General features: G+C 38.6%; 2 protein-coding genes across 2 annotated transcripts in view; both read left to right on the top strand.

Moving 5' to 3' along the window:
- The window catches only part of alkbh8 (alkB homolog 8, tRNA methyltransferase), a 6,615-nt gene extending 2,788 nt beyond the window's left edge, over window positions 1-3,827 (top strand). Inside the window, exons 7-11 of the mRNA XM_026911130.3 lie at window positions 1-29; window positions 1,169-1,320; window positions 1,426-1,682; window positions 1,814-1,963; window positions 2,821-3,827. The exon at window positions 1-29 is cut by the window's left edge and continues 78 nt beyond it. Coding sequence (XP_026766931.3) covers window positions 1-29; window positions 1,169-1,320; window positions 1,426-1,682; window positions 1,814-1,963; window positions 2,821-3,420 — 1,188 coding nt within the window. The 3' untranslated portion in view covers window positions 3,421-3,827. The remainder of the gene's footprint in view (window positions 30-1,168; window positions 1,321-1,425; window positions 1,683-1,813; window positions 1,964-2,820) is intronic.
- A 6,104-nt stretch (window positions 3,828-9,931) lies between these two features.
- The window catches only part of dyrk1b (dual-specificity tyrosine-(Y)-phosphorylation regulated kinase 1B), a 43,507-nt gene continuing 29,051 nt past the window's right edge, over window positions 9,932-24,387 (top strand). The window contains exon 1 of the mRNA XM_053227943.1: window positions 9,932-10,913. The gene's annotated coding sequence lies outside the window, so the exon portion shown is untranslated. The remainder of the gene's footprint in view (window positions 10,914-24,387) is intronic.

The raw sequence follows: 24,387 nt of genomic DNA, 5'->3' as shown, positions 1-24,387 counted from the left end.
AGTGAGAGTCGTTACCTCTGGACTCATGGGTAAATATAATAAACACACAAAGACATGTACATAAAGATAAAGACACTATATGGCCAAAAGTATGTGCACCCCTGACCATCTTGCCCATATGTGTTTCTTCTCCAAACTGTTTCCACAAAGTCTGAAGAACACAGTTGTATAGAACGTCTCTGTGTGCTGTAGCTTTACAGTTTCCCTTCACTGGAACTAAGAGACTCAAACCTGCTCCAGCATGACAATGCCCCTGTGCACAAAGCGAGCTCCATGAAGACATGGTGTGTGAAGGTTGGAGTGGAAGAACTCGAGTGTCCTGCACAGAGCCCTGACCTCAACCCCACTGAACACCTTTGGGATGAACTGGAACACCGACTGAACCCCAGACCTCCTCGACATCCCAACATCAGCGCCTGACCTCACTAATGCTCTTGTAGCTGAATGAACACAAATCCCCACAGCCACGCTCCAACATCTAGTGGAAAGCTTCCCAGAAGAGTGGAGCTCATTATAACAACAAACACACGAGGAATAAATCTGGAGTGAGATCTTCAACAAGGACACGTGGGTGTGATGGTCAGGGGTGCACATACTTTTGGTCATATAGTGTATAATAAACAAAAAGTTGAGAAATGTTTTAGACCAAAAATTCTTTATCTGTGCAGGTAAAACTGTGTCTTAATCTGTCAGCGATAAAATAATAATAATAATAATAATAATAATAAAGCATTTTAGAAATAATGACTTTTCCACAAGGAGTCAAAATGTAATTTAAAAATAGTGGACATGTCAAAACATCCAGAGGAAAAAACTCAGATGGTTAGATGGAGATGTACAGATAAAGCGGCAGATAGATGATATGAGCGGACAGACAGGCGGATAGAGAGACAGACAGGCGGATGGAGAGACAGACAGGTGATCAGTTTGGATGAGTGGATAGACAGAGAGATAAACTGACTTTTTTTTTGCGTTCTGTCTTTGGTACTTGTTATGTGAAGATGTCACTATGCTTTGAAAAAGAATATAATACATCTGTGTGTGTGTGTGCATGTGTACGTGTGTATGCGTGTACGTGTGTGTGTGTGTGTGTGTACGTGTGTGTGTGTGTGTATGCATGTGTGTATGCATGTGTGTATGCGTGTGTGTACGTGTGTGTGTGTGTAAGTATAACACCCAGGAAGTTTGATGTGGTGCCTGCATCTACTGCTGAGAGGTCAGGGGTTGTGAACTTTGACCCGAGTGATCTGACTTTGAGCCAGCGTGGCACAAGGACATCGTTTACGTTCCGCAAGATCCGACACACACCCTGCGACTGTGGTGAGACACACACACACACACACACACACACACAGATTAACACTGCTGTAGGAGTCACGCATGTATGACTGTGTGTGTGTGTGTGTGTGTGTGTGTGTGTTGCAGCATACCCGTCAGTGTGTGACAGCCAGCGTCCCGCCTCCCCACCTTGTCTCCCGGTTGCTCATAGCGACGCATGTCATTTGGAGGAGCAGTACGTTCATCGCGTGTATGAGGAAATCTCCGCCCACTTCAGCAGCACTCGCCACGCTCCCTGGCCACGCGTCCGCGACTTCCTGCTCTCGTTGCCGAGCGACGCCATCATGGCTGACATCGGCTGTGGCAACGGCAAATACCTGGGAATCAACCCTCAGGTGTTCTCGGTACGAAAACACACACACACACACACACACACACACACACACACATGTATATATTCTGAATATCATTAGTAGCATAAGGTGCAACATAAATAAAGGTTATTATTGTAGTTGAGGTTGTTTATGGTTATTAGCTGGGCTGTGACCGCAGCCTGAACTTGGTGTCGATCTGCGCTGAGCGAGGTTTCCACTCGGTGGTGTGTGACGCTCTGTCCGTCCCCCTGCGCAGCTCCGCCTTCGACGCCGTCATCTCCATCGCTGTCATCCATCACTTCTCCACACAGGTCAGTGAATGTAACAGCCAATAACATCCCATAATAACCCTAAGAGAAACACCCCCTGCCCCGCTGCACTACTCACATTCACCACTCAGCTGAGTCTCAGCGATTCAGCGATTCAGCAATTCAGCAATTCAGTGATTCAGTGATTCAGCGATTCAGTGATTCAGTCATTCTGTTTATCTGTTATTCCATGATTCAGAATTTCAGTGATTCAGTGTTTCAATGTGTCAGTGTTTGAGTGACTCAGTGAATCGGTGTGTGAGTGAATCATTGTGTGAGTGATTCAGTGTTTGAGTGACTCAGTGAATCAGTGTGTGAGTGAATCAGTGTTTGAGTGATTCAGTGATTCAGTGTGTGAGTGAATCAGTGTGTGAGTGATTCAGTGTTTGAGTGATTCAGTGAATCAGTGTGTGAGTGAATCAGTGTGTGAGTGAATCAGTGTTTGAGTGATTCAGTGATTCACTGTGTGAGTGATTCAGTGCTGTTTATCACACACTTAGTTGTTTTAATGTCATTGTGGGTTTTAGATGTAGATTAACATTTTATGATTATGACTTCAGATTAAGAATATAGTCTTATAAGTTTTGGTTTCATTTTTCTTTTATCTTTTGCTGAAGTCAAAGAAGTTATTCTTTCAATAGTATTAATTTTCTTTTATGTATTTCACTTTAATTTTTAGTATTTTGAGTTCTCTAAAGCACTTTTTAAATTTCTCTTTAAAAGGTGTTATATAAATACAGTCTATGTTTTAGATTGTGATTTTAGATGTGGATTTTGATTTGAGATTTGAGCTGCTTCAGATGTCTTACAGAGATGCTAAAATAATGAAGGGTTAGTAATAAATAAGTGCGTGTGTGTAGGAGAGAAGATTGGCGGCTGTCACTGAGCTGGTGCGTCTGCTGAAGGTCGGAGGTCGCGCCCTGATCTACGTGTGGGCAATGGAGCAGGAATACAGGAACCAAAAATCCAAATATCTCAAAACTAACAAGAACCAGGAGAATGTGGAGAACCAGGAGAATGTGGAGAACCAGGAGAACGTGGAGAACCAGGAGAACGTGGAGAACCAGGAGAACGTGGAACCAAAAACATCTAAACAGAACACGGAAAGCATAAACGATCTGGATGAAACCAAAAGCGAGTCAAGTGTGAGGCAGGTGCATGCTGGGAAAGTGAGCTCCAACCCAACCGACGCCGAGGAGGATTGTGGGAAGGAGACCCCGCCCAGGCTGAGCGTTCACACCAATCGTACAGCGTTCGTGTCTCAGGATCTCCTCGTCCCGTGGCACCTGAAAGGTGAGGTGAAGGCGAGTCCCGGTCCCGTGTTCCACCGCTTTTATCACGTGTTCCAGCGTGGAGAGTTGGAGGATCTGTGTGCGTCCGTCAGCGAGGTGGAGGTGCAGCAGAGCTACTACGACCAGGGCAACTGGTGCGTCGTCCTGCAGAAAACACACCAACCGTAACTCGTCCTAACACTGCGGAACACACTCCGACTCCGACTCGGGAGAAACGACTCGCTGTGACCCTTACTGAAACACCTGACTGTAAACACACACACACACACACAATCATTTAACATGTTAATTCTTCTCATTAAAGTGCTGTATTTTTAAAATGTTTATATAATAAACTATGACTACACTTCATTAAATGATTCCAGTTTTATGTTTTAAAATAAAATTTGGTACAAAAATAATAATTAGGTGAGTCATTCTGCACATCAGCTACGTTTATGTTTAAATAAAATCATAAAATGAGTCAGAGGGAAAAAGCTTTTTAAAGAAATTAACTGTTAAAAAAAGAAGCGACTGTAAATAATTAATTTAAAAAGCGTTTTTCAGCGAAACATTCCAGTTTATTAATTTCTTACTAACTTGTCTTATTTCTCTTTAGTCAGTTAAAGACTATGGTGATTTTTTTTGTATTTTATATTTAAACATGTCGTTAATAAATAATCTAATGAATATAAGGAATAACACAGTAACAATAAGTCAATAAAGGAATAACGATGATGACTAATTAGGAAACCGTTGTGTTGTACTGGAAAAGAAAAAATAATTTCACAATAAAACATTACACTTTTATGTTTTCAGTTCAGTGTATGTGAAGTTTTAACACACAGCGGGTTTAAATGAGGAGTTTAAAGTGAAATAAAGTGTTAAATGAACTGCAGTATGTGGAGAGAAGGAGTTATAATCTTCTCTTCTCTGCTGCTTTTACATTCTCCAGCCGCTGGGTGGCGCTGTTCAGAGCCTCAGTGGGAAAAGCTGCTGTGTGAAATATAATTAATGCATATAATTAGTACAATAACTGTAATATTCAGAGATTATTGTGAGCTTCTTGTCCTAAATTTGACAATTTTTAGTTTTCTATTTTACTTTGAAAGTCATGGTGGTGAAGCAGTCAGTGTTTGCGTCTCTGTTTTTCAATTAAAAGATTTTAAAAATGAAACATTTACACATTTTAATAAAAAAAAATAACTGAGGAATCTTAATGTGGACTGTAATTGCAGATAAATCTACACATTGCTTTGTATCGATATGGATAAAACTAATCTATTATTTTATTAGATTAGTGTGATAATGTGATTATAATGAGTGTATTATCTGAAAATGATCAGGTCTGAAATTCTGGGATCTGCAAGATGATTAAACTTTACTTCTTTCTTTCTTTCTTTCTCTGTAAATATATAAATGAAATAAATATATAAATGCAGCCTTTAAAAGATAAACAGTAAAAGTAAATGTCCAAACACAGAGTGCTTTCTGTTTCAGACACTAATGAGGAAAAATGGACACTCTGCATTTAAAGTCTGTTATTTATTTCATTTTTAAATGTTATCATTTCATTAAAATTAAAATTATAAGAAGTTAACATGGGTTTTATTTGTTGCTCTTTTTAAAACTTCACACATTTTTAATTTTTCTGTTTGTACCTTCAAATCATGTGATCAAATGATCATATTTAAATTTTACAAAAAACTCAAACAGACCTGGATTTACTGATTCATGGCTTTAATAAATTAGTTTACGACAATCAGCAAGCCGCCATTTTGAGTCGTTGCGACTTCAAACCTGCCTCTGATCCTCAACCACTACTTCATCATAGTGCCCTAGACAGCGTGTAGAACCCTACATGTAGTGTGCACTATGTACCAAGAAATAAAAAATTGTCGAAAATTCAGGACGAAAAAAGAATAAAATTAAAGATCTGAATTTAAAAATATATATATATATATATACACCTTTATACATGAACATCAATTAACAATGCATTAGCAATACATTTTAAAACATACATTTATTCATCACAATTTTGTGTTATATGTTGTTTAGCTAAATCTGTTTTTTAGGCTAAATGCTAAAAAATAATTTTCAGAATTGTGAGTTTCTACAATTCTGATAAAGAATTAATACACAAGTAATGAGTCGGGTGAATTCAGGTAAATCAGGACAATTTAACTTTACAGGGTTTATTTTCTGGCCTGATGAGTCAACATCAAAACTTATCATCAACTTCAGACTGGAAGAAAAATCACACTATTTTGAATTATATATATATATATACATCACTGTACAAAAGTCTTAGGCACATGCAAAGAAACGCTGTAGAGCAAAGACGCCTTCAGAAATAATGAAATTAAATGTTTCTTCATTAAAAAAATCCTATAAAGAGCAGTAAACAGTAATAAATGAAACAAAGTCAATATTTAATGTGACGATCCTTCACTTTAAATAAATAAAGCAGTATCTGAGGTGCAGTGTGTGCAGTTTTATAAGGAAATGAGCTGGAAGTGTTACTGAGCATCTTGCAGAAGCAGCCACAGTTCTTCTGGAGACTTTGACTGTCGACTCGCTTCTTATTTCTGCAGCGAAACCCAGCAGCCTTCATTATGTTTTTATCTGAAAAGTGTCTCTTATGGAATCTGCTGCTTTCTTTACTGACATACAAACATTTTTCTGTAACGTTTCATTTTGTGCTGGAAAACTAATGTTTGGAATCTAAAATGTTTTTGTACTGAATCAATAATGTAGAAGTCAGAAAATAAACATCTATAACAAAGTTATGAAAAAGAAAAAAGTGCCAATACTTTTGCACAGTACTGTATAGGCTACATTAGATGTGCTACTGTAACAACAACAGCTTAAAGTTAGTTCATCATGTACAGATACTTATAATTTAATTTTCAAGATACAGGTTAATGGAGACAGATTTAAAGAGGAAAATGAAGGGATATAACAGACATGAATGGATGCATGAAATACACGGTTAAATAATGCATTAACGGAGTTTATTTGCATTATTAAAAGGTTTTTTTTAAAAAAATCAAATATCTTAATAATCAGAAGAATAAGGTAGACTGGAAATATAAACTGTTACTCAGGCAGAGATTGTTACTGTGTGTGTTGTGTTCATAATTTTACAGACTGATGATGTTTTTATATTGTTTTTAAATCCTGTGTTATACTTCTACAGCAAGAAATAAAGTATAAAGTTTTATTTACTTTTTATTACTGTTTTTACTGTGATTTTTACTGAATCTGTTCATACTGAACTTTTAGAAAAGATTGATTATGAATGTGAAAAATTGTTAAGATTTTCTAAACTGTTACTGTTGTTTTTGCTGTAAGAAATGAATTACAGTCTGTTACATACATACAGGACATCTTAAAATTATAAAATATCATATTACAATACATTGATGATTTTTAATTTGGAGAAGATGTTTTTCAAATCTTGTTATTGAAATTGAAAGTTGAATATTATTAAAAAAATTTAACATGTCATTGAGGATGAAAATCTTGCATAACCTAAAGAAATAAAAACTTGTCCCAAATTACCAAATATATCATTAACTAATGGCTTTCATTCAGGATTGGTAAAATAAATAAATAAATAAATATATTTATTTATTAAAATATATTTAAATATATAAATATAAATAAAAATAAACAAGACCTTTTTAAAAACATAATGCCATAAACATAAACATTTTATATTGCAACTTTAGTTAAATTCCTTTTTAACCCAAAATACTGTTATTATAAACAAATTAGCAGTCAACAAATTCTTCTTAAAAAGGTTATTGTTATATAAAAATGTTTCTACACTTCTATTAAGAATAAACAATATTAACTTTATTCATAATTCATAATTAACTTGTTTTTTTTTGTTGTTGTTGTTGTTTGTTTGTTTGTTTTAACTACACATATTCTGACAAACCCTGACTTGTACATTAGGATTTGTTTACAGTGTCCCGCCTCCTGCGCTGTGATTGGTTAGTAGATCAAATTCACAAAAGATGTCCAATCAATGAACATCATGTAAGTACGACTTTTAATCATGACATCATTGGAGGTGGGACCTATAGAAGAACAGGTATATATTTTAGAAGAAAAAAGAAGAAGAAGTTGTTCTTTTTTCCCCCCTCAGGTTGCTCTGCTCTGTTGATGGGGTTCTCCAGAAAGGTTCTTCAGAAAGGTTCTCCAGAAAGGTTCTACCCTTCAGGGTTGTAGGGTTTCTGACAGAAGAACTCTTAAGGGTTCTAGATTTAACTTTTTTTTTTCCAGAGTGGAGTTTATATCTACCTGGAAACTTTCTGTTTGTTCTTTTATATAAATGAAATAGCTGCTTTATATCTTTTTTTTTTTAACAATATACTACAAAGACACGATCGTATCTAATTTTTAAAAGGTCTCATCAGATGAAACTGACCCTTTAAGATCCCTACAATTTACTACTTGCTTTCTTTTAAACCAAAAAGGAAATTTAAACATTAAATATTAAATATTAAATCTTTTTGGTTGATCACTTAGCACCTTTCAATATTTAATAACTTTTTAGTCCACTTATGTGACATATATATTGTGATATATTTCAAACTACCCCACACTAGCCTGTAGTTATATGTTAATAAGCTACATGTGGGCTATAATTTACAGTTACATTTTACATATTTAATAATATATGCAGTTTATGGCACTTTTTGTTAGCATAAAGCTCCAGTTTTGTTTTCTGTGTCAGATATGTACTGTTCCTCTACTTCTATATGTCTAGATCTACACAACTGAAATGCATACTTTTATGCACTGTAGTATACAATAGCCTAACTTTACATTATTTATTATATATTTGCACTGTTATTGTATTTTCCTCAGATTTTGTTGTCCAGATATCATTGCATTAAAACCCTGCTGTGTATCTGGATTGTAAATTAGATATATTTTGCAGTATAATGATGTTTGCTGGGCTTTGCAGTCCTTCTATACATCTTGCAGAGCTGTGCCATTACTTTGTGCACAAATTTAATTAGCTTATTATGTGCATTGACTAATATGCATATGTACAGCTGTTTCTTTATATTTGCATGATGTTACTTCTAGTTATTTTTATCCTTCTTTTATGGATTATTATGGTATTGCATGCTGCTGTATCTCAAATCATCTGATTATTAACATTCAATCTTGTATAGGCTATTATACAAATATTTTACATAATATGACACACAATATGATCAATTTTGTCCTGTTGATTTCTCTTTTCTAAATAGTTAGATGTTGATTAATTTATCTACAAATTTATCTACAATCTGTCTAATCTATCAATTTTATCTATCAATTTATCTACACTTATCTACAAAAACATACATTTTATATATTGTAAATGTCAAATATTAGCCTATATTTAATATTGTATTTAATAATAAAGTTAAAGCCTGTATTTTGAGAAATACATGTTAATTTCATATTTTCTGTGCAAACTAATCAAACTGTATCATTATCACAGAACAGCAAGTAAAGTTTGACATAAACACTTAGAAGTAGTTGATATTGAAGTGTTTTGTTTTGGTTGGCTATAAAGGTTATTAACGTAAAAAAAAAGTTATTTGTCTGTTATTTGCCAAATCTTCAAAGGTTGAGAACTCAATTTTTTTAAAATCCGCTGCTCAGGTTTGTTTGGACGGCCATTTTGTGTGGAGAGTCTAAAACTGAAGTGTATATTTTACATAATATTACACATAATATGATCAATATTGTCTTGTTGAATTCTCTCAATGGTTAGATGTTAATTAATTTTCTAAGAGTCTGTGTAGAACTCTTCAACAGAGGGTTCCACGTAGAACCCATTAAAAAAACCCAGCTAAATAAAATAAAACATGAAACTTATGACCCATATTCACCCACTTCCCTCCAAAAATATACATTTTATATTGTAAAATGTTAAATATTATATTTATTATTGTAATTAAGTGGGCTATAAAAGTTATCAACGTGAAAGAAAAGTTATTTGTCTGTTATTTGCTGAATCATAAGAGACTGAGAGCTGTATTTCTTTTTTTTTTCTTTCTTTTTTTAAATCCGCCGCTCAGGTTTGTTTGGGCGGCCATTTTGTGTAGAGCGTCTAAAACCGAAGTGTATATTTTACATATATTTTCCAAAATATTACACATAACATGATCAATATTGTCCTGTTGAACTCTCTAAATGGCTAGCAGATGTTGATTAATGTTCTAAGCGTCTGTGTAGAACTCTTCAACAGAGGGTTCCACGTAGAACCCATTAAAAAAAACACCTAAATAAAAGAAAACATGAAACTTATGACCCATATTCACCCTCTTACACCCACGCCCATCTACAAACACATACATTTTATACTGTAAAATGTTAAAAAAATTATATTTATTGTAATTAAGTGGGCTGTAAAAGTTATCAACGTGAAAGAAAAGTTATTTGTCTGTTATTTGTTGAATCATAAGAGACTGAGAGCTGTATTTTTTTTTTAAATCCGCCGCTCAGGTTTGTTTGGGCGGCCATTTTGTGTGGAGAGTCTAAAACCACCCGAAGAGCGCGCGCGCGCGCGTGTGCGTGCGTGTGTGTGTGTGTGCTGGTTGGCGTGAACGAGCATGGGGCAGCATGGGCACGCGCTCTGGAGCCGGGTGCGCGCTCGAGGTGTCGCGCGGAGCGGAGTGATCGAGATTAACGGGCAAGCGGAGAGAGAGAGAGAGAGAGAGAGAGAGAGAGAGAGAGAGAAGGGGGGGGGGGCTTTTTTCCCTCCCCTTATAGCGAATACACTCATAGCTAATTGTAGCTAAGCGGTGCGACACCGAAATAATCCCGGGTTGTTGTATTTAAAAAAAAAAATAAATTCTTTTTTATTTTGTTTTCTAAATTTAAATCTTCTTTACCGGTTACCCCGCTTTAAATCCCCCCCTCCTCCTCTTCCTCCTCTTCCTCCTCCTCCTCCTCCTCCTCCTCTACCCCCCTCAGGCTGCACCACAACAGGCAACAATCAGACCAAACCGATGGCAGGCGATGCAAACTAGCTTAGCCTTAGCCGGAGAGAGCTAGCGCTTAGCCAGCAAAGGAACAGCCACAAGATTTGTCTCTCTGGAGGGGAAACGAAGATCAACACCACCACCAAAATAAATAAATAACACCCAGACACACATCGAAGACGTGTCCTAGTGATTTTACGTATATATCAGCTGTTTTCTGAGGGGATAAAAGGAAAAAAAAGAGAGAGAGAAAAGGCGGCAAGCGGCTAGCAAAGAAACAAACCCGGGGACTATTTCGGACTTTAGCATCTTTTTTTTTTTTCACCTCAGCGACAGAAACCGGGACCGACGGATTTTCTCACTGAAAAGAAAGATCATCATTATTTTTGGTTTTGTATTTTGAAAACAGGAAAATTGATAACCAGTGGCACCCGTGTAGAGGGTGTAGAGGAGGGTGTAGAGGGGAGTCGGAGTCGGTGTCGGAGTCGGTGTCGGTGTCGGGGGGGAGGGGGGTCCCGATTTTTCAGCCGGTTTTCCGCGGGGTTTCTGTGGAGCTTTAGGACGGAGGTGAAGCAGATCTAACGCCGCTGCTAATGGCTGCTGCTTCTGCTGCTTCTTCTGCTTCTGCTGCTGCTGCTGCTGCTGTTTCTGGAACCTGGGAACGAACCGCCGCCGCCTGAGGTATGATCCAAACACATACAACTAATATATATCTATTTATATGTATTTATATATTTATATATTTATTCATAGAGTCAAATTCATGTCATTGTGCTTCTTTTGAGCCCCATCTTTGCATCTGCAGCGCTGCCTTTCCGCTGCATGTCACCTCCCTGAAGTGCACTGAATAACATGTTGTATTCACATGTTGTATCTTCATGCTTCATTTCAGTGTCTTTGCTCCTCTAGCTCCTCTAACACACCCATTTTACAGCCTAAATGTGCACTGCAGCACCAGCACTGCTGTCCGTCTCCATGCATGTGATGATGATGATGATGATGGTGGTGGTGGTGGTGGAGGTGATGGTGGTGGTGATGGTGGTGATGATGATGATGATGTACAGGCCGGTCAGTGAGGAGCTGCTTTCTTTGAAACGCCTAACCATCTCACCAATCATGCTCATTCTGCATGTTAATAAACGTAGTATAAACGCTTAGGGTGAGAATGCAGTTCAAATGCAATGCAGCAGGTATTCAGGTGTGTTTCCAGCCCGCATCCGGACACATCGCAATGCTTCGTTATCGGACGGATTTTTTGCATCACGTCTAACGTCTAACTGTGGTCTGATTATTAAAGATCTATCACAAATCTGTGTGTGTGTGTGTGTGTGTGTGTGTGTGTGAGTGAGAGAGAGAGCAGCGTGCATACTGCATGCACAAAACCCCGTCATCATGATGATGCTTTATCTTTTACACTAATATCGTTTCTTTATTAACATTCATGACTTGAAACATATTTATTCCATTCTTTATTTTTTTTTTCAGGGTTTAAACCCTCTTCTTAATACCCTAATACCCTAATACACACACATTTACACACACACACACACATTTACACACACACACACACACATTCATGTAAAGCTGCAGTGTTGCATGTCATCCATCACATTGCATCGGCTTGTTGCGTTTTTCAGCATTTTATTAATATGATATTATTCCAGCTGAACCTCGACACTCATCTGTGCACACACGTGTGAAAAAATGGTCGATCCACCGTTATGAAATGGTAATAAGAGTGTAATATGGTGTACTGTGTGTGTGTGTGTGTGTGTGTGTGTGTGTGGTGTGTGTGTGTGTGGTGTGCCTACACCCCACTGCAAGGCTCTGCTCAACTACAACGCCGGTTCAAAATGGATTCAGTCTTCGTTCTAGTGCACTAGATAGGGTGTACGAGTCGTTCACTCCCGTCCCAAATGCCACACTTCATCCCTAGCTAGTGTCCCTAACGGAACACCGGCCATTTTAAGGCTCCGTCCCAAATGCTAGAACACACACAGGATCTACAGGATTCTGACCTCCTCGTGTTCGAACGACACGCCGTGTTCCTCAGCATCCGCGTTACCCATAATGCACCGTGTGTTTAAACGTTTAAATGACAAGTGCGGAACGATCCCGGAGCTGGAGGTCAGATGTGTTTCGTGTCTCGGTGTCCTCTGTAGGGCGCGCTTACTAATTAGCAGGCTAGCTAGCGGGCTGGTAGGTTAGCGAGGCGCTAATGATAATAGAATATTTATAATATAAGTGGTGCTGAGGTGATATAAGCTGAGATTAAAACTCTTACGACCTGGCCAAGTTGCTGATGTCGCTGTTGCCGACGCACAGTTTGTCGCTTGTGGGCGTGGCCTGGGTCACCTTATTGAGGTTCTGAATCAAGATAGGTGACTGCGTAACTGCGTAGTTTATAAGTATCAATATTGTCTTTATTTCTGTTGCTTGAAATAAAAATTCGTTATCCGGTCGTACGCTTGAAAATGAAGCGTAAGTGTCTCTTAGGGAAATCTCTCCGCACTTAATCCTGATTGCTGTTGCATTTAAAGCGGCGTTTATAACACTTTCGTCCACGTTTGCATTACCCGAGCTCTGTTAAAATCAGGACAGGTCGGAGATAACGCTACGTTCGGATTAACTCGGAAGCTCGGGATTACGTCATTTTCGAGTTACAAAGTGCGAGGAAAAAAAAAAACATGGACGCCTCCATGAAAGCGTGACTTCTGTTTGCTCTGTCTGATCATCAAGCGCTCGAGAACTAGCAACAAGCTAACGTTAGAGTGTTAACTGTTGGTCAGCGTTACAGATTTAATGAATCATCTCGTGTGTGTGTGTGTGTGTGTGTGGATTGATCTAAAACAAATCTGACTATAATCTTGTTTAAAAGTAGTGATTTATTTACCGATGACGCCGTGCAGCCATGTTGATTTGACATCACGCACTAAACTCAGGCCTGAGGAGAGCTTCCGGATTTTCTGAGCTGGAATTATAAAAGTTTAGGGGGTGCTTTTTTATTTTTTTATTCAACTCTTCGTAGTTGAAGGTCAGGAATTCTGAGTAAGATCGGTCCGAGATTTCTTATTTATTTTTTTTATGTTCGGTCGGGAGAATGCTGTAGAGCTCTTTCATGCTGATTATTCCGATTGTCGATTCAGAATCGGAGAGAAATCGTCTCCTTTGCTTCTTTTGCTTTGTGGTTTGTTTGTTTTTTTTAAATTTACATAATTAATTGCTCCAAAAATCAGCAAAAAGGTCGGCTGAGGAATGCGTACTGTCGACGACGTCCTCGTAAAAATCTTTTATTTGTATTTATAAATACAGTAACAGAGCAATCCAAACAAACCTGTGTGAAGAATTAACAGAAATCACCAGAGAACACAGAGACCGATTAGATGGTTATATAAATAAGTAGTTTAAAACGTTTATTTTCTCTTTTTTGGTCCACGTCATGTTTGATTCACTTCTGAAGCCGAGTCGATTCAGATTTCGCTCAGAAGCGGGCCAGAAGAACCGCAAAAACAAAGTGAAATTAAACTAAGGCTGTGTTCACGTTAATCCGGAGGAATTTGAAAACGCATCTTTTTCTCTACGTTCCCACTGAGATGGCGTTTTTTTTGTCCAGAGAATACGGAGCTTTTCAAAAACGCCGTTTGCGTGTTGTCGTGTGGATGGAGAAAAACGGAGATGTTCACAAACAGTGATGTATTTTTAGTCATGTGACACAATCAACTCAAAACAAACACATTTAATCACATACAACTCTTCAGCTCTTCGTCAGTCCGTTTAAAAACTCGCTGCTTTTCCTCGACGTCGCTGCTTCGATTCAAACAGACAGAACGTAAATAAACACCTGACAGAAATGACGCAGGCCAAAGCGTCTTACGTTTTTTTTTTTTTTTTTTCTTACGCATGCGCAGTAAAGGGATGTAAGTGTTTTTGGAAAACGTTTGAAAACGCCAGTGTAGATGAAAAGCGTTTTAAAACGAAAATGCAGTTTTTCTGTCTAATAATGAAATAATGTGGACGTAGCCTAGAAAGACGTTAAATAAGAAATTACAGAGCAGAACGTAACGACCTGATCAGCAGCCGTGATGAACGCAGTCGTAGCATGTTCCTAACACGTGCGAAACACACGCAGCGCACAGGTTCACGCTGTGACATCAACGTTTTCCGACAGCTTGATTTTTAGCGACCCAAAAAAGTACAGAAAGCCAAAACACAGAAAAATCTACACTTTTAAAAATGTCCGTACGTGTGGATGATCCATGATGAGCTTTGTTTTTAAAATCTAAATTTTTTAAAAATCCTTTACGATTTTTTTCGGTTAATAACTTCGGTGAATGCGCTGTGTTTTACAGTCTCGCTATATAAATTAAATTCAGAGCTCTTTGCGATCGTGCTGAAAATTTGAAACACACTCATGTTTATTTTTATTTTAAGTCATTAAAATATATTTTAACAGGATATTTTATCAGAAAATGTACACAAGAGAAACGTGTGTGAAAATAATTGAAGTAGATGAACAAGAAAGTTTATTAACTGGTAATTAACAGGTGTTATAGTCTCTATAGTCTTTATATTTAATAAAAATGCACTTGCATTTCTGAGGTAAAATAATATTTATGAGAACCAGTAAGAAGTGTCAAAGCCTCAACAAACAGTCTGCGACATTTCTAACACACACACACACACACACGTCAGTGTCACCACTGTATGGAGAATAACATGGTAGAGGGGTGCCAATACTTTGTGCACTACAACAGAAGTCATGGATAGTTTGCTTAAGAGTTTTCTGTTAAATTAAACACTTCGTTAAAAGATTATTTAAAGTGGAACTTGCAGTTAGCACGATTAGCATTGTAGAGTCGAGTAAATAAGTATCGCCCGTTAGCATTCCGTCATTCTCTGTTAGCATTAGCATGTCAAATGCATTAGCATTGTCTGTTGCTAATGCTAACCATTTTGTTTAATATACTTTAACTCGAAGAACGGTCTATAAAGATGTGCTAATCTTTAGCACATCACAGCTAAAAAAATCTCAGCTTAGCTGTTTTGTTTTGTTTTTATACAAAAATGCAGATGTTACAGATGTAAGGTTTGAAAAGCAATGGCATAAAACGTAGTGTAGATAGCTAACGTTCGGCCACGTTCTCCGGGACACTCTGAGCGTTAGCACAACAGCTTTAGATTAAATCAGGATCAAACTCGACGTTGTTGTTGTTGTTGCAAATTAACCTTATAAGGCGTGTAAGTGTGTATGTGTGTGTGTGTGTCCAAAATTTCACTTTAAACTACGATTTATATCAGAGATCATTCCAATAGTCGTGAATTTACCCATAATGCACTGCGGTATGTAGTGTCCAGATGATAAAGACTACCCATGATGCACTCTGTGAAGTGAGGAGTGTGTGGTTTGGTTAGCAGTGAGTGCTAAAGCAGTGCTAAAGGCTAACTGCTCCCTCAGCACGGCTCACGTTATTATAATAATAATATTCGGCTGTGTCCCAATCCTTCCTCAGAGTTCGCTAGGAGAAGCGCACGCGACATAACGAAAGAGCAAAAGCGATAAGTTCGCTAGTCTGATAATTAGGACAGTGTTTTTCGTCAGCCTGCTGTTCTGCTGGATGACATCATCAACAAGCGCCAGACGAACACACACTCGGTCATGGAGGGAAGTTATCTCTACAGACGTCTCTGGCTGCGTCCGAACTCACGTACTGTGACACGGCATTCGATTCCGTGCGTACTGATCAGTACACGTGCGTAGTATGAATACGATCTGGACATACCAGGTCATGTGACCTACGATGTCATAGTAACGGCTAAAACTTAAAGAGCTCGCCAGATTAGATCAGAGCACCTGTATTTTTTCTTAACAGTTTACTCAGGTGGTGTTACACAAGTACGGTTTAACCACAAGGAACACCGTTTCATACCGACAGCACCGACGCTTAAAAAGAGCCGACGCGCCGCCGTTTTTGACTCTGATGGCTCTTCCGCGCCAGCCCCGGTGCATTATGGGATAGCGCAGCGTCTGGTGCTTCCATACTGCAGAATCTCGGCGGAAGCAGTAGATCATCAGGGTTTTTCTCGCCTACTGTTTTATGAAATACTGAGAATTCAGACACACTGCTCCTGTAGCGAGCTGCTTTCACCTGCTGTACAGAGAGAGTTAGAGATATTCAGACACAGACTTTGGCTCGGGAGGAAACCATCAGGAATGTGCAAGGTCTGTCTCTCTCTCTTTCTGTCTCTCTCTCTTTCTGTCTCTCTCTTTCTGTCTCTCTCTCTCTCTCTGTCTGTGTTTCTCTCTCCTTCTATCTGTGTCTCTCTCTGTCTGTCTGTCTCTCTCTTTCTATCTGTCTGTCTCTCTGTCTGTGTCTCTCTCTGTCTTTCTATCTGTGTCTCTCTCTTTCTGTCTCTCTCTGTCTGTCTCTCTCTCTTTCTGTCTGTCTGTCTCTCTCTCTCTCTGTCTCTCTCTCTCTCTCTGTGTTTCTCTCTCCTTCTGTCTGTCTGTCTGTGTCTCTCTTTCTCTCTCTGTCTGTCTGTCTTTCTCTCATTCTGTCTGTCTCTGTCTCTCTCTGTCTGTCTCTCTCTCTCTCTCTGTCTGTGTCTCTCTCTCTCTTTCTGTCTGTCTCTCTCTCTTTCTGTCTGTCTCTCTGTCTGTGTCTCTCTCTCTGTCTGTTTGTCTGTCTCTCTCTCTCTTTCTGTCTCTGTCTGTCTCTCTCTCTCTGTCTCTCTCTGTCTGTGTCTCTCTCTCGTTCTGTCTCTCTCTGTTTGTCTCTTTCTGTCTCTCTCTCTCTCTCTCTTATTCTGTCTCTCTTTCTGCCTCTCTGTCTGTCTGCCTGCTTCTCTCGCTATCTCTCATTCTGTCTGTCTTTTTCTCTTTCTGTCTCTCTTTCTGTTCCTGTGGCTCTCTCTCTGTCTCTCTCTGTCTCTCTTTCTGTTCCTGTGGCTCTCTCTCTGTCTCTCTCTCTCTGTCTGTCTCCCTTTCTGTCTGTCTTTCTGTCTCTCTGTCTGTCTCTCTTTTTCTCTTTCTGTCTCTCTTTCTGTTTCTGTGGCTGTTTCTTTGTCTGTCTCTATCTGTCTGTGTGTCTCTCTCGCTTGCTGTGTTTCTCTCTGTCTCTCTGTTTGTCAGTCTTTCTCTTTCTCTCTCCCTCTTTCTCTCTCTCTCTCTCTCTCTCTATGTCTGTCTAGGTGTCTTTCTCTGCCTGTCTACCTGTTCCACTCTTTCTGTTTCTTTATTTCTCTATTTGTCTCTGTTTTTCTCAGTCTCTCTCTCTCTTTCTCTCTCTCTATCTGTTTCTATATCTGCCTCTCTCTGTCAGTCTCTCTGTCACTTTTTTCTTTCTCTCTATCTCTCTATCTCACTTGTTCTCTTTGTTTGTCTTTCTGTCTCACTTTCACTTTCTCTCTGTAGCTTTCTGTGTGTGTGTGTGTGTGTGTGTGTGTGTGTGTGTGTGTGTGGTTGCTCTCCTTGGTGCTGGTTCTCACTCAGCTGACCCGCTTCACACAGAGAGATAGACAAACAGAATGAAAGAAAGAAAAAATGCAGATGAAGACAGTTAAGGAGAGACAGACAGGATCTTTCAGGCTGTGAGTGTAAGAGCAGGGAATTATGGGTAATTTGGATTTGGTGAAACGGTTTAACAGGCAGTGAAGGAAAGAGATACAGGATGTGAAGCAGAGGATTCTGGGTAAATTTAATTGCTTTAATGGTTATGTTTTTATGCTTTATGTCACTTAGAATAATTAAAATAAATCCTATAGAGGATTAATGTGCTTTATTATCATTGATCTAGTTTTAATTGTTTTATTTGTTTGTGACTTTGTTTATTTATTGTTTAAAGCGATATTTATATATTTATACTGTATATTTGATGTAACTGAGGTCATAGTTCAAACTTTCCAGTATGTGTGACTTTAAGGAAGAAACTTTCCTTACACACTGGAGTGCACTCAGAAGTACGCATTCAGAAGTACGCATTCAGAAGTACACGCTTAGAAGTACACACTCAGTAGTACGCGCTCAGTAGTACACACTCAGAAGTACGCATTCAGTAGTACACACTCAGAAGTACGCATTCAGTAGTACACACTCAGAAGTACGCATTCAGAAGTACACGCTCAGAAGTACACGCTTAGAAGTACACACTCAGTAGTACGCATTCAGTAGTACACACTCAGAAGTACGCATTCAGTAGTACACACTCAGAAGTACGCATTCAGAAGTACACGCTCAGAAGTACACGCTTAGAAGTACGCGCTCAGAAGTACGCGCTCAGTAGTACACACTCAGTAGTACGCGCTCAGTAGTACACACTCAGTAGTACGCATTCAGTAGTACACACTCAGAAGTACGCATTCAGAAGTACACGCTCAGAAGTACGCGCTCAGAAGTACGCGCTCAGAAGTACGCATTCAGAAGTATACGCTCAGAGGTACACGCTCAGAAGTAAACACTCAGAAGAGCAGGGAAATGAGGAAGACGTCTCATTAACCAGATAGATGAGAGAAAAGTCCCGTTGCAGTTCTGTGTGTCAGAGGGGTGCCAATACTATTTCACACCAGAGGCTAAACCTTGCTACATGTGAGTTTACGAGAGCGTTAGTACAGCAGAGAAGACAACAAGTGCTTGTTGAAGTGTTCAGTAAAGAGGTAGGTGTAAAGTGTTGGTTTGAAGAGTCAGCTGATTGGACAGCCAGGTGAAGTTCCTTCACCACCTGAGTGCAGGACAGAAGAGTCGTGATGCAGGTCTTCCTCGTTCCTTCAGGGGTCCAGTCGAGCAGTGCTAGGAACTGGAGGGGAACGTGGTCCTAAGGTAGGTGGCTGCGGGTCCGTTTTTGACTTTGTAGGCAAGCATGAGAGTTTTAAGTCATCTAGCATCTACAGGAAGTCAGTGGAGGGAGAGGAGCAACGGGGTGGAGTGGGAGAACTTGTGGGAGAAAGGACTGGTCAAGCGCCTGAGTGGAGAGAACTTTCCGGATTCTCGAGATGGTGTAAAGGAGAAACCTGTATGAGCGAGTCAGATGAGCGATGTGAGGAGAGAAGGACAGTAGTCCAGAGTTACACCAAGGTCCAAGGTTGTGTGCTGTGATAGATCTGTGTGAGATCTTGTCCAGGGAGATGACTAGATCTTGAGGAGAAGATGCAGCAGATTCAGGTGATAAGCTCCATCCGTGACGAGATGTTCACCAGATGTACCGAGATCCGAGCAGAACCACGAGTGCTGTTTCCGAGGATGGAAAGGAGAGGATGAGTTGAGTGTCACTAGCATAGCAGTGGTATGAAAACCCATGTGAGGATATGACATCACGGATAGAGCGCGTATAGAGGATATGACATCACTGAGAGAGTTGGAGTGAGCAGGGGTAGTGCGTTTGATTTATTTGTGAACACCACCCTCAGTTTTTACCTGTTTTGCTAACAGCTAGCTAGCAAAATATTTCGCAGCCTCAACAGTGCTACATCCGGCTTCGTCCCAAATCACGTATCAAGTGTACGACACGATTGTACACTATTAGGTCATCAGATTTGCATATTCATAGTGTGTTATTTAGGACACCGCCCAAAACTGAGTGATGTAACACTCAGATGCATGTTTCCTTCCTTTTTAAAATACTCAATTTGGGACGGAGCCACTCAGCTGGCTGATGAACACTCAGCTAGCTAGCTAGCTAACATGTCTTGCTAAACAAAGTGTATCTCACCACAGGTAGTGTGTTATTTTGAAACAGTAGTGCGGTTTGGGACGCAGCCCACAAACTCAGTGAAGTAGCCCTATATTGTTACCCGCTAGCTAGTAGGTACCCAGTCGTAGGTGGAGTACGGTTTAGTCGTTGTGCGATTTGGGACGGAGCCACGGAGAGATAAAACACAAACCGTGCGCTCTCAGTCACTCATGTCTCTCTTCTCTCTTCTCTCTCTCTCTCTCTCCGTCCTGACCCACTTTTCTCTCCCTGAGAGCAGCGACTGACCCGCTGCTGTCCCCCCGCACGTTACCCACAATGCACCACTCCAAACCACTCATGATATAGAAGACACCAGAACACACACACAGTTCTAACGAGACTTATTTGGTGTCGATGTTGAGTTTTCCTATGGCATGTATCCTCGTCAGTATGTGAGTGTGTGTGTGTGTGTGTGTTACCCATAATGCACTGCGTGTGTGCTGTTTATAAATGTAGTATTTGAATGAGTGTAAATTTAAAGCTTCGTTATCTAGAACACATTCTGCGTCCTAAACCATCATACCACACTAAACACTTCAAATGTGAGTGTGTCTAAATAACAAAACACTATCTGAGGTATATATTTAGCAAGATTTTTCAGGTTAAAATGAGAACTGCCTGTGGCCGCGTCCCAAATTGCACCCTTCCATACTAAATAGTGTACCCTAAGAATGACGTAATGTGCTGCCTGACTGTTTAGTAGTGGTGTGAGTGGTGTGTCTGTTTTATAAATATTTATCAGATTTATCAGGTTTATAATTCAGTACTTTGTTTAGGAATAGTAACCTAGAGAGAGGTACTAGTTTCACTCACTAGTTAGTAAGGTAGTGTGCATTTGGGACGTAGCCACAGGCTGTGACCAGGCAGATAATCTCACTTACAAACCAATAAATAACGTGCGCCGTTTCAGCACACTATTTATTTAGTGCAGTAATAATTTGGGATACAGCTCATGACCGTGTGTGTGTGTGCGTCTGTGTGTGAGTGCTAGTGACGCACTTTGATGACATCATCTCGCTTCTCCTTGAATAGCAATCGATGTGAACGCAGCATTCATGTTTTACTTTAAACACTTTTTTTTTTTTTTTGGATTTTTAATTTCTAATACAATCTGAAAATATACATGTTACTAAAATATATACAGAATATCATGACTAACAAAAAGAATCATTAAACACAGAGTTTAAACTTAATTAAACAATAATAATAGTAATAATAGTAAAGTCAGAAAAAAGTGAAGTGAGACCAAATTCAGTAGAAGTTGTGTTAAATGTGTGTGTGTGTGTGTGTGTGTTCATGTAAAAAGGCTGTTGTGTTGTCACCGTGGGAGTGTGAGACGGCTCCGTGTGTTCACTGTGACAGCCAAAAAAGACCTGTGTGTGTGTGTGTGTGTGTGTGTGTGGAGCAGCAAGAATTAAATAGCCAGAGTTTCTAGTGATTATGTCGAGCTTAACACAAGATTAATCACATCATTATTATTTGCTGTATAAGAGTGAAAGACAGCGTGTGTGTGTGTGTGTGTTGATAATTAGTTATATGATATACCAAGATAAATCAAAATGTCACATGACCTGTGTTTTAGGTAGTAGTGTTGGACGACATGACGGTCTAATATCGACATCATGATCAATTTTGTCTCGATGGTTTCCTGAGATATTGTACATATTTTATTACGTTTTTACATTAATTTAAATAATTAATTTAATAATTACACACTGACTAAAAGCTGCTGAAAGTTTTTTCCTCATGTTTTAGTGTTACATGATTTATTAAGTTTTTTAAGTAGATAAAAAGTTAAAAATTTGCTTTGAGGGCATATCTAAATATTGTAATGCATGTCGTGTATCATAAAAAAACATTTGAGAATCATGATGTATATTATTTATTTATTTATTTTTCATTTTGACCGGCCCTGCTAGCTAAACAGCGTTGGAAGCTCTGTTTATTTTTTTAACGTCCCGTTATTTTGGAAAAAAAAAAAGAAGTGGCCACCGCTGAGCTAATAATTTTCAGCTGTTTTTTTTTCTGGCAGCTTAAATTACAGATAAAATCATTATCATTAACTTTTTTTTTTTAGGAGAAAACTCTTAAAACCTGAGTTTGTGTTGATTCTGACGCAGTAGTGTTGTTGTACTGATGCACCAAAAAAAAAAAAAAAACTCCTTTATCTGTACAAATAAATATGTTTAATTATAAAAATAATGATAAATATATTTAGTAATGTATATAGCTCTCATATTTCACCCAGAGTTCAGCTTTATTTATAGAACACATCAGGACTGTACTGTGTGTGTGTGTGTGTGTGTGTGTGTGTGATGAACAAGTTTGGCCACTAGGAGCAGCACACACACCAAAATCGACCTTCCTTAATTCATAATATTAAAAAAATCTGCATGAGGATTGTATGTTTGCAAGCAGGCAAACTTCTCTCTAAGCGTTCCTCCAACCCAATGCTTTGACCTTTGACCTTTGACCTTAAATTCTGTGTTTAGACTTAAGCATTCACTACACGCCGTATAAACTCTTAATGGATTTCGACACGTAGAATCTCTCACACTTAATGTCCGGTTCACTGATTAATCCATTTAAGGACAGGAGTTCTAATGAACGTAAACCTGAATTTCCCTTCGGGGATTAATAAAGGTTATCTTATCTTATCTTAAACTAAGATTCGCTTCGGTATTTCTTCTTCCCATGCTCGCTGTGAGGAAATTGCTTTGATGATGAACTGTTTCTGGTTCAGCAGATTACGTAGCAACGTAGCGTAGCGCTGTATTACATCGTTATTGTAGATGTTCTCCATGATATTTCTTGCTTAAACTTCACACAAACTCGTTTACAGATTCATCTACCAGGAGTAAACTAAACTCTAATGATACCATTTAAACTTTAATTAACCTTCACCTAAATGAATGATTATTAATCTTCTAAAAGGAAATAATGATTTTATTTTCTCACTCTGCTAATTAAATTATGCCCTAAAGATCCACTGTAGCCAGTAATCAGTTACACGACAACGCTGTGATGTTCGTTAACAATATTGTTATTGTAGATTGGCAGCATTTTTGTCAAGTAAGGTAACGTACGAATAAAGACAAATACCTTTAAAAGAGCCATATTTTGTCTGAATAAATTAATCAGATAAATATAGTCATAATAGTGATAATATTGTAAACTATGAAAAGAAGTTAGATCATTATTGTGGTATTAAAAACGTAAGATCAGCACATTCTGATTCAGCAGTATTTTCTATAAACTCGAGACTCTGGTAGCAACAATGCAGCATTTCATACTATATATTTCTGCTTCAGACCGAGGTTTGCATTTCTTGAATTCTGGGTTGTGATTGGTCAGAAGGTGTTGATTAATTTTCTATAACAGCAGCTCTGACAGTTGCGCAGGTTTATATTAATGCACTCGTTGTAATACTTTACTGTTTCTATAGTAACATAATATAAAAAGGATTAAACATAATTGTCGATATGGTGAAGTTTTCTGTAAAGGTATATGTGTTTAACATTTATGGAAGGAGTCTCCAGTGTCAGCGCTTTGTAACGCTAAGTTTTCCGACATCTTCAGGACAGAAGAGTTTACGCTTCTTTGCGGTTTCTCAGTAACGTGCGTAACAAGCTGCGTTTTTTGTCTTAATAACTTAGAGAGAGAGAGAGAAAAAAGCGAGGCTGGTGAGGGAACGACTGTTTATAGCTGCTGTAACGCAAGTGACAACAGGAACTTGATTTGCAGATGTTCCACAGCATTAAATGTAATTATAAACGGATAAAAAGTATGACGTGTCATTGATTAATAAATTAGAAATTGTAATCGCTGGCAAGCTGCTGTGGTATAAGAGAAATAAAACACCTTGTGATGTGCTGTTATAAGAAATTTCAGAGTGGTAACAGTAAGTCCGCTTCATCACAGCGCCCTGTTGTGGATTATTTTCCTATATCAGCATGCCCCCATGTGATTTTATTCCTTACATAACTTTTAACAAGTAGTGAACGAGTCTCTGTTCTCTAGTTGTTCTGGAAACATCTATTAATCATTTACTCAGAGTAATATCAACAATATTAATTTTCTGTTTTATTTTATTAACGGCTCGGTAACGAAGGGTTATTTTTAAGTCTTTTTTATTTTTGTAGTGTTTATGATCTAAGTATAAATAAAGATATGAGCATTTCGGAGTCAGTCATCTCATATTTTATAAGAAGTTAAAATCAGGTGACGCCGAGTTGTCTTGTTCATGTGTTATGGTTCATCTTGCGAGCAGCACTTTAGATTTAATATTAGCTATTTTAAATATTTCTGGACTCCGAGGTCAAACAGCACCTTGTGACTTAAATAAGCTGAGTGTTTGCTGGACAGAGTGGAAAGTATGTGATGTATATCTGGCCATTTCTGCCTGTCGATAAGAGGCTTGAAAATAAAGATAC

This window comes from Pangasianodon hypophthalmus, chromosome 22 (assembly GCF_027358585.1).
Source record: "Pangasianodon hypophthalmus isolate fPanHyp1 chromosome 22, fPanHyp1.pri, whole genome shotgun sequence".
NCBI lineage: Eukaryota > Metazoa > Chordata > Actinopteri > Siluriformes > Pangasiidae > Pangasianodon > Pangasianodon hypophthalmus.
Note: the sequence above shows the minus strand (reverse complement) of the source record. Positions and strands in the feature narration are given on the sequence as shown.